Source organism: Salmo trutta, chromosome 27, assembly GCF_901001165.1.
Source record: "Salmo trutta chromosome 27, fSalTru1.1, whole genome shotgun sequence".
Taxonomy (NCBI): domain Eukaryota; kingdom Metazoa; phylum Chordata; class Actinopteri; order Salmoniformes; family Salmonidae; genus Salmo; species Salmo trutta.
Window position 1 is genome coordinate 26,207,301 of NC_042983.1, and position 16,113 is coordinate 26,223,413.

General features: G+C 41.0%; 1 protein-coding gene and 1 long non-coding RNA gene across 3 annotated transcripts in view; both read right to left on the reverse strand.

Annotated features, from left to right (window-relative positions):
* ptgs1 (prostaglandin-endoperoxide synthase 1) overlaps positions 1 to 16,113 on the reverse strand; it is a 54,796-nt gene that overhangs the window by 1,017 nt on the left and 37,666 nt on the right. For both annotated transcript variants that reach the window (XM_029717491.1, XM_029717492.1), the window contains one exon: positions 9,044 to 9,191. In XM_029717491.1, coding sequence (XP_029573351.1) covers positions 9,044 to 9,191 — 148 coding nt within the window. The remainder of the gene's footprint in view (positions 1 to 9,043; positions 9,192 to 16,113) is intronic.
* On the reverse strand, positions 66 to 1,926 carry LOC115164733 (uncharacterized). Its single transcript, XR_003869976.1, has 2 exons — positions 1,646 to 1,926; positions 66 to 180 (listed from the first exon to the last, which is right to left on the reverse strand). It is a non-coding gene; the product is annotated as an uncharacterized LOC115164733 (long non-coding RNA).

Sequence of the window (16,113 nt, forward strand, 5' to 3'; positions counted from 1 at the left end):
CCTTATTTTAAAATGTATTAAAAATCGTGGATACAGTACTTCGTAAAGAGGTAGGTTTTTCAGAATTTTTTGAAAGTTGTGCAGGGACTCAGCTGTCCAGAGTTCATCAGAAACACATGAAGTTAAAAGAGAAGACTGGTTTGAGATGACAGGACGACAGACTGCAGTTGGCTTCTTAACCTCTCTGGGGCATGTGGGACGAACTCGTCCCACCTACGTAACAGCCACTGAAATCCAGTGGCACGATTTTTGAATCGTTAGAAATACTATTACTTCAATTTCTCAAACATATGACTATTTTACAGCTATTTAAAGACAAGAATCTCGTTAATCTAACCCCACTGTCCGATTTCAAAAAGGCTTTACAACGAAAGCAAAACATTAGATTATGTCAGCAGAGTGCCCAGCCAGAAAAAATCAGACACCCATTTTTCAAGCTAGCATATCATGTCACATAAACCCAAACCACAGCTAAATGCAGCACTAACCTTTGATGATCTTCATCAGATGACACACCTAGGACATTGTGTTATACAATACATGCATGTCTGTTCAATCAAGTTCATATTTATATCAAAAACCAGCTTTTTACATTAGCATGTGACGTTCAGAAAAAGCATAACCCCCGCAAACTCCCGGGGAATTTACTAACAGTTTGCTAAATTACTCACGATAAACGTTCACAAAAAGCATAACAATTATTTTAAGAATTATAGATACATTACTCCTCTATGCACTCGATATGTCCGATTTTAAAATAGCTTTTCGGATGAAGCACATTTTGCAATAATCTAAGTACATAGCCCGGCATTACAGGGCTAGCTATTTAGATACCCACCCAGGTCAGCCTCCACCAAAATCACATTTCCTATAAGAAAAATGTTCTTACCTTGCTTGTTCTTCATCAGAATACACTGCCAGGACTTCTACTTCAATAACAAATGTAGGTTTGGTCCCAAATAATCCATCGTTATATCCAAACAGCGGCGTTTTGTTCGTGAGTTCTAGACACTATCAGAATGCTTCTTCACGGCCCTGCGCATGGCGCATTGGCGTGTCAAAAATGTCTAAATATTCCATTACCGTACTTCGAAGCATGTCAACCGCTGTTTAAAACCAATTTTTATGCCATTTAACTCGTAGATAAGTGATAATATTCCGACCGGGAGTATGCATTGAGCCTAAACAGCCAAATAAAATTTCTCCTCAGGAGCGACTCGTGCACGCGCCTCATTCAAAGGTCCTCGGAGCAGCCACTTACAAAAGGTGATAATGTGTTTCAGCCTGAGGCTCCCTCGTAAACCTTCAGTTATTTCCCGGGCTCTGAGAGCCTATCGGAGCCCTGGGAATTGTCACGTTACAGCTAAGATCCTTACTTTTCAATAAAAAGATGCAAGACGCACGACTCCTTGTCAGACAGGGTACTTCCTGCTTGAAACCTTGTCAGGTTTTTGCCTGCCATAGGAGTTCTGTTATACTCACAGACACCATTCAAACAGTTTTAGAAAATTCTGAGTGTTTTCTATCCAAACCTGAACAATAATATGCATATTCTAGCTTCTGAGTTGGTGTAGGAGGCAGTTAAAAATGGGAACATATTTTTTCCAAAATTCTCAATACTGCCCCCTATCCTCAAAAGGTTAACCCATAAGAGTCTAATCCCTATCTAATCTGGGGGGGTGGGGGGTTATTACTAAACTATATGGAATTGTTTTATTAAGCAGGTCATACGAAGGATTATTTTGCTATTTGATTTAGATTTTTAAATACCCTTGAAATATATATTTAAAAAAAATATTTGGCTTTACTGCTATTAGCCCATACAAATGCATTGAATAACAGATCTTTTGGGGGACTATCTAAAGAAGCTTGCTTTTGTCATTTTTTTTACATGTATTTTTACCCTTATTTGTGTCACTAAACAGTCTCCATACATTGAGGGAAAAAGGTATTTGATCCCCTGCTGATTTTGTACGTTTGCCCACTGACAAAGAAATGATCAGGCTATAATTTTAATGGTAGGTTTATTTGAACAGTGAGAGACAGAATAACAACAAAAAATGTTATAGATTCATTTGCATTTTAATGAGGGAAATAAGTATTTGACCCCCTCTCAATCAGAAAGATTAGCTTTATTGCCGATGATGATAAGCATACCCATAACATGATGCCACCACCATGCTTGAAAATATGAAGAGTGGTACTCAGTGATGTGTTGTATTTGCCCCAAACATAAACTTTGTCCCGAATACAAAGTGTTATTTCTTTGCCACATTTTTTGCCGTTTTACTTTAGTGCCTTATTGCAAACAGGATGCATGTTTTCAAATATTTTTATTCTGTACAGGCTTCCTTCTTTTCACTCTGTCATTTAAGTTAGTATTGTGGAGTAACTACTATGTTGTTGAGCCATCCTATCAAAGTCATTAAACTCCGTAAATGTTTTAAAGTCACCGTTGGCCTCATGTTGAAATCGCTGAGTGGTTTCTTTCCTCTCCGGGAACGGAAGTAGGAACGACGCCTGCATTTTTGTTGTGTCTGGGTGTATTGATACACCGTCCAAAGTGTAATTAATAACTTTTCACCATAATCAAAGGGATATTCAATGTCTGCTTTTTAACATTTTTACCCATCTATCAATGGGTGCCTTTCTTTGCGAGGCATGGGAAAACTTCCCTGGTCTTTGTGGTTGATTCGGTGTTTGAAAATCACTGCTCGACTTAGGGACCTTACCATATAATTGTATGTGTGGGGTACAGAGATGAGGTAGTCATAAAATAATCATGTTAAACTACACTATATAGTGCATTCAGAAAGTATTTAGACCCCTTGACTTTGTCCACATTTAGTTACATTACAACGTTATTCTAAAATGGATAAAAAAATATCCTCATCAATCGGCACACATTACCCCATAATGACAAAGTGAACAGGTTTTTAGAAAAGTTTGCAAATGTATTAAAAATAAAAAACAGAAATACCTTATTTAGATAAGCATTCAGACCCTTTGCTACGAGACTCGAAACTGAGCTCAGGTGCATCCTGTTTCAATTGATCATCTTTGAGATGTTTCTACAACTTGGAGTCCACCTGTGGTAAACACAATTGATTGGACAATATTTGGAAAAGCACACAACTGTCTATATAAGGTCCCTCAGTTGACATTGCATTTCAGAGCAAAAACCAAGCCATGAGGTCGAAGGAATTGTCCGTAGAGCTCCGAGACAGGATTGTGTCGAGGCACAGATCTGAGGAAGGATACCAAAAAATGTTATGCTGTATTGAAGGTCCCCAAGAACACAGTGGCATCCATCACTCTTAAATGGAAGTTTGAAACCACCAAGACTCTTCCTAGAGCTGGCCGATGGGAGAAACTTTACGAAGGACAACCATCTCTGTAGCACTCCACCAATCACGCCTTTATGGTATAGTGGCCAGACAGAAGCCACATGACAACCCGCTTGGAGTTTGTCAAAAGGCATCTAAAGGAGTCTCAGACCATGAGAAACAAGATATTCTGGTCTGATGGAGCCAAAATGGAACTCTTTGGCCTGAATGCCAAGCGTCACATCTGGAGGAAACCTAGCACCATCACTACGGTGAAGCATGGTGGTGGCAGCATCATGCTGTGGGGATGTTTTTCAGTGGCAGGGACTGGGAGACTAGTCAGGATCGAGGGAAAGATGAATGGAGCAAAGTACAGAGAGATCCTTGATGAAAACCTGCTTCAGAGCGCTCAGGACCTCAGATTGGGGCGAAGGTTCACTTTCCAACAGGACAACGACCCTAAGCATACAGCCAAGACAACACAGGAGTGGCTTCGGGACAAGTCTCTGAATGTCCTTGAGTGGCCCAGCCAGAGCCCGGACTTGAACCTGTCCGAACATCTCTGGAGAGACCTGAAAATAGCTGTGCAGCGACTCTCCCCATCCAACCTGACAGAGCGTGAGATGATCTGCAGAGAAGAACAGGAGAAACTCCCCAAATCAGAGCCAGTCAGCCCTATACATTCACTGCGGAAGTTGTGTAGGGCCCCGGAAATTACACAAGGGCCCTGCCTCCCCCTCATGTTAAAGCGGGTGTCAATGTTTACAACTTCCATGAGAGGATAAAGCTGAACTATCCTTCTGGTCACGAAAAGAGAAAAAATAAAACACCATGAGAGTGAATTGCGGGAACAGCGATCAGGTAAACTTGTGTTCTCTCCTCTCCAAGTTTGATGTCAGCAAATAACAGTACCGTTAAGTTGATGTGCTAGCTTGCAGTGAATCTCTCTAGTCTGTCTGTCTTGCTAACCTAGCTGGGCAGAGCATCTCTTGGTCTGTCAGTGTCTTGCTTGCCAGCCACTTCCATGGCTGTGTTCTGTGACTTTGTGCCTGACAAAGTGAGAGTGAAATACATCTATTTGGGGCAACAGTGTTTATAAACTGCAGTTTGGAAAAGAAAACCATGTCACTCGTGAACATGCGTTCATATGCGTGTGCACGAAATGAAACTCGCGCTTTCCAGCAGCAACCTCCGTGGGAACCAGTCCAGACAATATATGGGTGTGATGGCACTCCTCATAGGTGCTAAGTCTAGAAGAGGTTTCCATTTAGGCTTATTACAGAGACAGCTGTCAAATGAAGAAAAGATTACCAGGAGCTAGCTTTCAAACTCAATCAAAAACAACGATGTGTATTGTTTTTGCTGTAAGCTCTTTTCTAAAAAAGACTACAAAATAATAAAGGAAGGCGTGAATGACTGGTCAAAAATCAACGCCATTCTGAAACACCATGAGGGTAGTCCTGAACACACAACAATATGATTAAGTGGAGAGAACTTGATCTGTGCCTAAGTTGGGGACAGACTCTTGACCAGATATAAATTACAATTTTGGAGGCTGAAAGAAAGAGATGGCGGGATCTCCTTACACATTTAATAAGTATCACCCAGTCTCTGGCTGAAAGGAACCTAGCATTCAGGGGTTCATCAGACAAACTCTTCCAACCAGATAATGGAAACTTCCTAAAAGAGGTTGAATTCCTGGCAAAATTTGACCATGTTATGGAAAATCATCTCAGCAAAATTAAAGATGGAGGGACACATGCTCATTACCTTGGGAGAGCACACAGAATGAGCTGATACAGATTACGAGTGACAAGATTCTGGAAGAAATAGTAACTCAAGAGACTCAAAGTACTTCTCCATTATCTTGGACTGCACACCTGACATTAGTCACCAGGAGCAAATGTCCACTATTCTAAGAAGCGTGGTTTTAAAGGGAAAGCCAGAGATCAAGGAGCACTTCCTCGGCTTTGTTAATGTTAAAACAGGCTTGAATCTGTCCACTGTCATCTTAGATAAGCTGAAGATTCCATTTGAAGATTGCAGAGGGCAACCATATGATAATGGGGCCAACATGAAGGGCAAGCACCAAGAAGTACAAGCCAGACTGCTCAAAAGAAATCCCAGAGCCGTGTTTGTCTCATGTGGAGCACCGACTCTAAACCTTGTCATTGCAGATGCTGTCAAATCTTCAAAAGATGCAGTTGGGTTTTTGTGCTAAAGTTCTTCACCTTCTTTTCAGCTGGCACAAAGATGGAGTGTTTTGAAGAAACACGTGAACATAACCGTGAAGTCATGGAGTGACACAAGATAGGAAAGTAGGCTCCAAAGTGTTCTGCAATCAGGTATCAGGCTTCTGAGGTTTGGGAGGCATTACTGGAAGCCAGACAGACGATCAACAGTCCTGTGGCCAAAGTGGAGGCACAAGCACTTGCAGAGGAAGTTGGGTCCTACCGCTTCTTGATTTGCTGTGTCGTATGGTGTGAGAGACTGACAATGACAAACAAGGTGAACAAGCTCCTCCAATCCACCTCAATGTAGTTGATATCGCAGTGAATTTAGTCTCAAATGCAAAAGGCCTCCCTCACTACATACCGGGAAACTGGATTCCCTGAGGCCCAGACAACAGCCAAAAGCATTTGTAAAGAAGTGAGTGCTGCATCAGATGATCTGGCCTCCACAATGCCCCAACCTCAACCAAATTGAGATGGTTTGGGAGTCGGACCGCAGAATGAAGGAAAAGCAGTCAACAAGTGCTCAGCATATGTGGGAACTCCTTTAAGGCGGTTGGAAAAGCATTCCAGGTGAAGCTGGTTGAGAGAATGCCAAGAGTGTGCAAAGCTGTCATCAAGGCAAAGAGTGGCTATTTGAAGAATCATAAATATATTTTGATTTGTTGAACACTTTTTTGGTTACTCGATTCCATATGTGTTATTTCATACTTTTGATGTCTTCACTATTATTCTACAGTGTAGAAAATAGTAAAAATAAAGAAAAACCCTTGAATAAGTAGGTGTTCTAAAACCTTTGACGGGTAGTGTATGTAAATGTGATTTCATATTTTTTTTTGGGGGGGGGGTTATACATTTGCAAACATTACTAAAACCCATTTTTGATTTGTCATTATGTGGTAGTGGGTAGATTGATGAAGGAAAAAAATAACGATTTAATATATTTTAGAATTAGGCTGTAACTTAACACAATGTGGAAAAAGTCAATGGGTCTGAGTACTTTCCGAATGCACCGTATATACAAAAGTATGTGGACACCCCTTCAAATATGTGGATTCGGCTATTTCAGACATACCCCATTGCTGACAGGTGTATAAAATTGAGCACACAGCCAAGCAATCTCCATAGACAAACATTGGCAGTTGAATGGACTTACTGAAAAGCTCAGAGACTTTCAAAATGGCACCGTCATAGGATGCCACCTTTCAGTTCGTAAAATGTTTGCCCTGCTAGAGCTGCCCGGCCAACGTGCTACACGCTTCAGCACTCGGCGGTCCAGCTCTGTGAGCTTGTGTGGCCTACCACTTGGCGGCTGAGCCATTTGTTGTTCCTAATGTTTCCACTTCAGGGGGGGCCCTCGGAGTGTGGTGTCAGGAAAATAACCTCACACTCAACGTCAACAAAACAAAGGAGATGATTGTGGACTTCAGGAAACAGCAAAGCGAGCACCCCCCTATCCACATCGACGGGACAGTAGTGGAGAAGGTGGGAAGTTTTAAGTTCCTCGGCTTACACATCACGGACAAACTGAAATGGTCCACCCACACAGACAGCGTGGTGAAGAAGGCGCAGCAGCGCCTCTTCAACCTCAGGAGGCTGAAGAAATTCGGCTTGTCACCAAAAACACTCAAACTTTTACAGATGCACAATCGAGAGCATCCTGTCGGGCTGTATCACCGCCTGGTACGGCAACTGCTCTGCCCACAACCGCAAGGCTCTCCAGAGGATAATGAGGTCTGCACAACGCATCACCGGGGCAAACTACCTGCCCTCCAGGACACCTACACAACCCGATGGCACAGGAAGGCCAAAAAGATCATCAAGGACAACAACCACCCGAGCCACTGCCTGTACACCCCGCTATCATCCAGAAGGCAAGGTTAGTACAGGTGCATCAAAGCTGGGACCGAGAGACTGGAAAATACCTTCTATCTCAAGGCCATCAGACTGTTAAACAGCCATCACTAACATTGAGGGGCTGCCTTCAACATACTGACTCAACTCTAGCCACTTTAATAATGGAAATATTGATGTAATAAATGTATCACTAGCCACTTTAAACAATGCCACTTTATATAATGTTTACATACCCTACATTACTCATCTCATATGTATATACTGTACTCTATACCATCTACTGCATCTTGCCTATGCCATTTGGCCATCACTCATTCATATATTTTTATGTACATATTCTTATTCATTCCTTTACACTTGTGTGTATAAGGTAGTTGTGAAATTGTTAGGTTAGATTACTTGTTAGATATTACTGCATGGTCGGAACTAGCAGCACAAGCATTTTGCTACACTCGCATTAACATCGCTAACCATGTGTTTGTGACAAATACAATTTGATTTGGTTATTCTGACATTTCATATTCTTAAAATAAAGTGGTGATCCTAACTGACCTAAGACTTGGATTTTTTTACTGGGATTAAATGTCAGGAATAGTTTAAATGCATGTAATCTTCCGACTTCAAATGTAAGTCAAGACATTTCAGCCTTTCCTTTTTTATTAATTTATAAAAAATTGTAAGCCAGTGAAAATCTCAATTTAATAAATTTTAAATTCAGGCTGTAATACAATAACATGTGGAAAAGTCAAGAATACATACGGAAAGCACTGTAGGTGCTCTTTCGACCGCAAATCAGTCTTTGTCGACGCTTCATCAATTGAGGTTGAAACGAGTCAGCTTTTTCATCAGTAAAAGAGCAACTATGCATTAGAAAATACATATGGTTGTTGCCGTCTTTTTGGATTCATGACTTTACCCAGATGAGCACCCGATTCCATAGAGCCATTTTCTGTTTATCATCAAACGTCACGTTCGATTGATGCGCACCAATCCCGACATCAAAAAGCTCTGTCGCAGGATAGCTAATTCTGATGTCGAGACCTTGACAAAATTAACAGTGAGTGAGTGATGACCATGAAAACAAGCAAGACTAATGGCTATAGCTATGATCAACAAGTATATTATACTTCTGGCTTTATCTAGCTCTATTTGGGATATTTTACCTTGCCTCCCTGGCTTGCTAGGTAATCAATCCTCTCATGACATCTGCAATGTTGTAGACGATAACCATCTGATTAAGTGTTAGTTTACTTACACCATCTGCATTTCAATTTGCATGTGATCGTATCCACTGCTACGTAAACAAAAAGGTTTCTGATTACGAACTGTGTGTGTGTGTGTGTATTGATATGTAGGCTACATGTGCCTTTTGTAAAAAAAAATAATAATAATTAAATACTGATGCAGTTCTGTCCTTGAGCTGTGCTTGTCTATTAACGTTCTGTATTATGTCATGTTTCGTGTAGACCCCAGGAAGAGTAGCTGCTGCTTTCACAACAGCTAATGGGGATCCTAATAAAAGACTAATACCAACTGCGCATGCAACTTTTTACGATGCAGCCGGGAAATGGTTCTATAGAAGCCTTTAGTATCACCGGAATTTCCAAAACTCTAAATATGTAGTCTTACCAGTGAAGTCAGAGAAAGATGTGTAGGGCCTCAGGTTGAACCTCTTCCTATACTCGTTGAAGGGTTGAAGACGCAGAGCCCTGGACTCTTCAATAACACCCTCGGCCACCTTGGTCACCACTGGGTGGATGTTCTTCCCACCTCCTATCTGAGAAACAGAGAAAGGATTAAAACCAACTTAACCTCTGACCCCATACCCATAGGTACTGGTGTAGACTAGATCTAAAAGGATCAGACAGGCATCACCTGTATAAATATAGGATGCATGACTACATGAAAAAAGTATTCAAAAGAAACAGGTAGCATAATAGCTCTCAGATGGATAGTTGATAGGGATTGATTTGGAAATCGGGAAGAGAATGATCTAGGAAAGATAAACATGTTCAGACAAATAAGAAAGCGAGAGAGCTTAAAACTGCACTATTCAAGGCAAGCATAGTGTGATGGAAAAATTTACGTTTGTGCTTTTCTAATAACCAATTTCTGTGTTCATGCAAGTGACTGATTGAACGAATCCTCACTATCAGTATCTGCAATTTGGCAGTAGCCTCGTGAGGTATTGGTCTGTCACATGCATGAACCAAATGTTAATGATGAATTAATTATGAATGATGAATAAGTTAAATCATGCCTATGTAACGTGTATGTAAGCAGGATATAAGAGATCTAAATGGGACTGCCCCGATAGTACACGTCAAGTTTATTGGAACCTCTCCAGTTAACTGTTAATAAACAATGATTCATTTAAGATTGACTTTGAGTGTCCCTGTGTAGAATTTCCGCAACAATAGAAATCTAAAAACAGGTTCTTTCACTTAAGTCTTCCTGAGTAACCAATGACTATAACGAGCAGAGGATTTCTTCTCAGGCTACATGACAGAAGGTGAGAAAGGTGCCATCTCAGCAATTGTATATTTTGTATACAGTGGGAAAAAACCCTTTAGACATGGAAGTGACTGCATACGAAGATGAAGTTATAAAAACTGCAGTTGAGGGTCAGCTACTCTAATGTGGTCTGGGTGAGAATGGCCCTCCCAAGAAGGGCCCTAAATGTGTTACTCCATATACAGTATACACCCACAGGACTTCACAGTACATGGATTACATTCTGATTATCTGTCACTGACCTACACACAACACCCCATGCCAAAGTGGAATTATGTCTATTTTTTTATTAATAAATATTGAAAAAGCTGAAATGTCTTGAGTCAATACGTATTCAATCCTTAGTTAATTGTATTTATTATGGATCCCCATTAGCTGCTACTGAATCCTGCTAAATTAAGGCAGTTATAACCTCAACTTGCTTTAAAAACATTACAACACATTAAGTGTGTGCCCTCAGGCCACTACTCTACTACCACATATCTACAACACAAAATCCATGTGTACGTGTATGTATAGTGCGTATGCTATCATATGTGTGTGTGTGTGTGTGTGTGTGTGTGTGTATGCATGCGTCTGTGTTTGTCTCTCTTCACAGTCCCCGCTGTTCCATGTTTTTTTTAAATCTAATTTTACTGCTTGCATGAGTTACTTGATGCGGAATAGAGCTCCATGTAGTCACGGCTCTATGTAGTACTATGCGCCTCCCATAGTCTGTTCTGGACTTGAAGACTGTGAAGAGACTACTGTTGGTATGTCTTCGGTCTTCTGGGGTATGCATGGGTGTCTGAGCTGTGTGCCAGAAGTTCAAACAGACAGCTGGGTGCATTCAACATGTCAATACCTTTCAGTAATACAAGTAGTGATGAAGTCAATCTCTCCTCCATTTTGAGCAAGGAGAAATTGACATGCATATTATTAATGTTAGCTATCTGTGTACATCCAACGGCCAGCCGTACCGCCCTGTTCTAAGCCAATTGTAATTTTCCTAAGTCCCTCTTTGTGGCACCTGACCACACGACTGAATAGTAGTTCAGGTGCGACAAAACAAGGGCCTGTAGGACCTGCCTTGTTGATAGTGCTGTTAAGGCAGAGCAGCGCTTTATTATGGACAGACTTCTCTCCATCTTAGCTACTGTTGTATCAATATGTTTTGACCATGACAGTTTACAATCCAGGGTTACTGGATTAGTTACCTCAACTTGCTCAATTTCCACATTATTCATTACAAGATTTAGTTGAGGTTTAGGTTTAGTGAATGATTTGTCCCAAATACAATGCTTTTAGTTTAAATATTTAGGACTAACTTATTCCTTGCCACCTATTCTGAAACTAACTGCAGCTCTTTGTTAAGTGTTGAAGTCTAACAAAACAGCCCCGAGAATCTTTTTATCAATTTCTCTCAGCCAGTCAGTCATTTGACTAAGTGCTGTGCCTGTTGAATGTCCTTCCCTATAAGCCTGCTGTTGTCAATTTGTTTACTGTAGCATTGTATCTAGTCAAACACAATTCTTTCCAAAACTTTACTAAGGGTTGGTAACAGGCTGATGGGTCAGCTATTTGAGCCAGTAAAGGGGGCTTTACTATTATTAGGTAGCAGAATGACTTATGCTTCCCTCCAGGCCTGAAGGCACACACACTTTCCAGTAGGCTTAAATTGATAATATAGCAAATAGGAGTGGCAATATCGTCTGCTATTATCCTTAGTCATTTTCCATCGACGTTGTCAGACCCCGGTGCCTTGTCACTGTCGATAGACAATTTTTCACCTCTTCCACACTCACTTTACGGAATTCAAAATTACAACGCTTGTCTCATAATTTGGTCAGATATACTTGGATGTGTAGTGTCAACATTTGTTGCTGGCATGTCATGCCCAAGTTTGCGAATCTTGCAAATGGTGAAATCCCTGAGTGGTTTCCTTCCTCTCTGGCAACTCAGTTAGGAAAGGCGCCTGTATCTTTGTAGTGACTGGATGTCTTGATACACCATCCAAAGTGTAATTAATAACTTCACCATGCTCAAAAGGGATATTCAACACTATTAAGCACTATTATTGCAAACAGAGTTAGTGCAACTTTGTATGTGACTTGTTAAGCACATTTTTACTCCTGCACTTGTTTAAGCTTGCCATAATGCCTCTGCTGATCCCACAGATATTGTATGTCTCTGCCTGGCCGGTTCCCCTCTCTCCACTGGGATTCTCTGCCTCTAACCCTATTACAGGGGCTGAGTCACTGGCTTACTTGGTGTTCTTCCATGCCGTCCCTAGGAGGGGTGCGTCACTTGAGTGGGTTGAGTCACTGACGTGGTCTTCCTGTCTGGGTTGGCGCCCCCCCGGGTTTTGCCGTGGCGGAGATCTTTGTGGGCTCGGCCTTGTCTCAGGATGGTAAGTTGGTGTTGAAGATATCCCTCTAGTGGTGTGGGGGCTGTGCTTTGGCAAAGGGTTATATCCTGCCTGTTTGGCCCTGTCTGGGGGTATCATCGGATGGGGCCACAGTGTCTCCTGATCCCTCCTGTCTCAGCCTCCAGTATTTATGCTGCAGTAGTTTACGTGTTGGGGGGCTAGGGTCAGTCTGTTATATCTGGAGTATTTCTCCTGTCTTATCCGGTGTCCTGTGTAAATTTAAGTATGCTCTCTCTAATTCTCTCTCTCTTTCTTTCTTTCTCTCTCTCGGAGGACCTGAGCCCTAGCACCATGCCTCAGGACTACCTGGCATGATGACTCCTTACTGTCCCCAGTCCACCTGGCCGTGCTGCTGCTCCAGTTTCAACTGTTCTGCCTGTGGCTATGGAACCCTGACCTGTTCACCGGACGTGCTACCTGTCCCAGACCTGCTGTTTTCAACTCTCTAGAGACAGCAGGAGCGGTAGAGATACTCTCAATGATCGGCCAACTGACATTTACTCTTGAGGTGCTGACTTGTTACACCCTCAACAACTACCGTGATTATTATTATTTGACCATGCTGGTCATTTATGCACATTTGAACATCTTGGCCATTTTCTGTTATAATCTCCACCCGGCACAGCCAGAAGAGGACTGGCCACCCCTCATAGCCTGGTTCCTCTCTAGGTTTCTTCCTAGGTTTTGGCCTTTCTAGGGAGTTTTTCCTAGCCACCGTGCTTCTACATCTGCATTACTTGCTGTTTGGGGTTTTAGGCTGGGTTTCTGTACAGCACTTTGAGATATCAGCTGATGTAATAAGGGCTATATAAATACATTTTTACTTAATTTAATTTATGGGTATCCTTGCTATCAGCAAGAACTAGGGATTTTTTTTAAACAAAACTAAATGGAAATTCACCTTTTAGCAGGACAATAACCTAAAACACGAGGTCAAATATACACTGTAATTGCTTACCAAGACGACATTGAATGTTCCAGACGGGCCTAGTTACAGTTTTGACTTAAAAATTGGCTTGAAAACGTATGGCAAGACTTGAAAATGACTGTCTAGCAATGATCAACAACCAACTTCGCAGAGCTTGAAGAATTGTAAAAATAATAATGTACAACCCAGGTGTGCAAAGCTCTTCAGCCTTTTTCACACCGCAGGCCTTAATGCTCAAATGAGTTTGTTTTTCAAATCCGTGTTGGACTACTGACTGTCCAAACAGCAAATTACAAGTGACCAAATTGGATGTGTGTGTTCTGACAGCAGTCATTTGCTGACAAGGCTATGCTAGTTGTCACAGTAATAATTGGTGTGTGCGCAATTGTGTAGGCTGTTTTGTGGTGGTGCTTGTGCTTCCTATCACTCAGAAGTTACGTAGCAATTTGAATGTTCCAAATCATAGAGTAAGAACACTTTTAAACCTTGAAAGGATAAGACGATCCAACTTTCAAAACAAGTCCTTTTTGGCTAGCCACAACAAGCTTGCTAGGTAGCTGTTTAGTTTTCTAGCACATTCACAAATGTGTTTGTAAACAATTAACAAGCTAGTTAGCTACCACATGTGCTTGTCAAACTGTCAGAATACCTAGCAAGCAACAAGATATGTCGAAAAACAGTCTAAAAACATCTTGAGGGCAAATAAGTCAGATTTGACCGTTCAAACAAGTCACATGGCCAGGAATCAGATTTGTATTTGACTTCAAACCACCTACAAAGCTGGTTTGAAATGTGGCTTGAAATATGCGATTCCATGTGCTTTTTGGCTGTTCAGACTGCAGGAAAAAATAACAGATTCGAATCGGATATGCAAATAAATAGCATTTGAGTCACTTTAAACTGCCATCTGCCAATTTAGAGACTTACCCAGAAAGACTCATAGCTGTTAATCGCTGCCAAAGGTGATTCTAACATGTATTGACTCAGGGGTGTGAATACTTATATAAATGAGATATTTCTGTATTTCATTTCCAATAAATTAGCAATATTAAAAAAAAACATGTTTTCACTTTGTCATTATGGGGTATAGTGTGCAGATGGGTAAGAACCCCCCCCCCCCCCCATCCATTTTGAATTAAAGCTGTAACAACAAAATGTGGAATAAGTCATTGGGTATGAATACTTTCTGAAGGCACTTTCACAGCCTTATCATTTCCTCTCCATCTCTCATACACAACATTTGCCTGGCTCAAAAGAAGAGCTATGACAACACACACATCAGGGTTGGGGTCAATTCAGTTGAAGTCACTTCAGATAAATAGCTTCTGCTTTTTGGTAAAAATAAAAAATGAAAATAGATTACATTCTTCAGAATTTCAGTTTACTCCCTGAATAGACTGACTTCAATTCTAATTGACCCTAACCTTGACACACAATCCTATCAGACAGATCATTATAGCCCAGATCTGTATGCACTTTAGACAACTTTTTATGTAGGGGAGAGTGCCAGGTAAGTTAAGCCAAAGAGTTAGTTGAGCAACCCTTTGTTTCTAGGAAACAAAATTAATAAATGTAACCAAATATTTAGGAAGAGGTCATAATTTCATGTAATCTATAAAGGAAAATCCCACATGGAAAAAGTTAGGTAAAATAAAAAAGATTTTCACAAAGTCAAATGAATTTATTGTGTTAAGAGATTTCATGATGCTTGTATCTAAACTGAATTAGATGGATTTATAAATCAGTTGGGGTCTCTATAAGCTATGAGATGAGGTCCTAAACATAGCATGAAAGTGCATCCTTGTAGCTGTATGGGCTAATATAGTCAAAATGTTTGCCTGGGTTAAGTTGAACCAATGGCTATCATACCCCATACAAATTATGATTACATTTGTCAGTTTGATGCATAATACAAATAGTATTTTTGCATTGTGTCATGCATATGAACGCATTTTTGTTACAGAGCAGATATCATGCAACAAGCCCCCGTTAAGGTTATTGAGAGAGCAGCCAAGGAAGTGAGAGAAGGGAAGAAGTACAAGCAGCAGCAAGGGATTATAAAAATAACTGAATGACACTGAAGTAGATTGACAAAAAGGAAAACAAACATGTTGCTGTGTGAAAGAGAAGCTATGATAGAGTAGTAGAGGCACAAAAGGTCTTATCTGATGACAATGAGAACAGTAAATTAATGATTTAACAGAAATTACTGTAACCAAACAAACATTTTAGAATAGAAATTATAGGAATTAACAGTAAATGTACTATTGGTGATATACTGTATGTAATGGGTAATTGATACACACTAAATCAAAACACAGACAACTCACACAATGGAGTTATGAAACAATGAATGTGCACAAATTGGCAGGAGAGAGCACATTCTAGAGAGAGACATGCATTGTGCATCTTAGCCACAGTCTTGGCCTCCGCAATGGATTAGCTCACTGAGATGGGCGCGAATCAGACAGGTGTCTCGTGTGCCATAAAACAATATGTTTATTTGCTACTTCTCTACAAAAGCGACTAATTGGGGTCAACCCTAATTGTTTTACAGAGTCAGCCCTAGTAGTACGGTGCCCCTGGAGCAAATTAGGGTTACGTGCCTTGGTCAAGGGCATAGACAGATTTTTCACCTTGTCGGCTCGGGAATTTGGACCAACAACCTTTTGGTTACTGGCCCAACGCTCTAACCGCTAGGCTACCTGCCGCCTTACTGATTGTACAAAACATTACAAACACCTTCTTAATATTAAGGTGCACTCTCTTTTGCACTCAAAACCGCCTCAATTTGTCAGGGCATAGACTCTACAAAGTGTCAAAAACGTTCCACAGGGATGCTGGCTCATG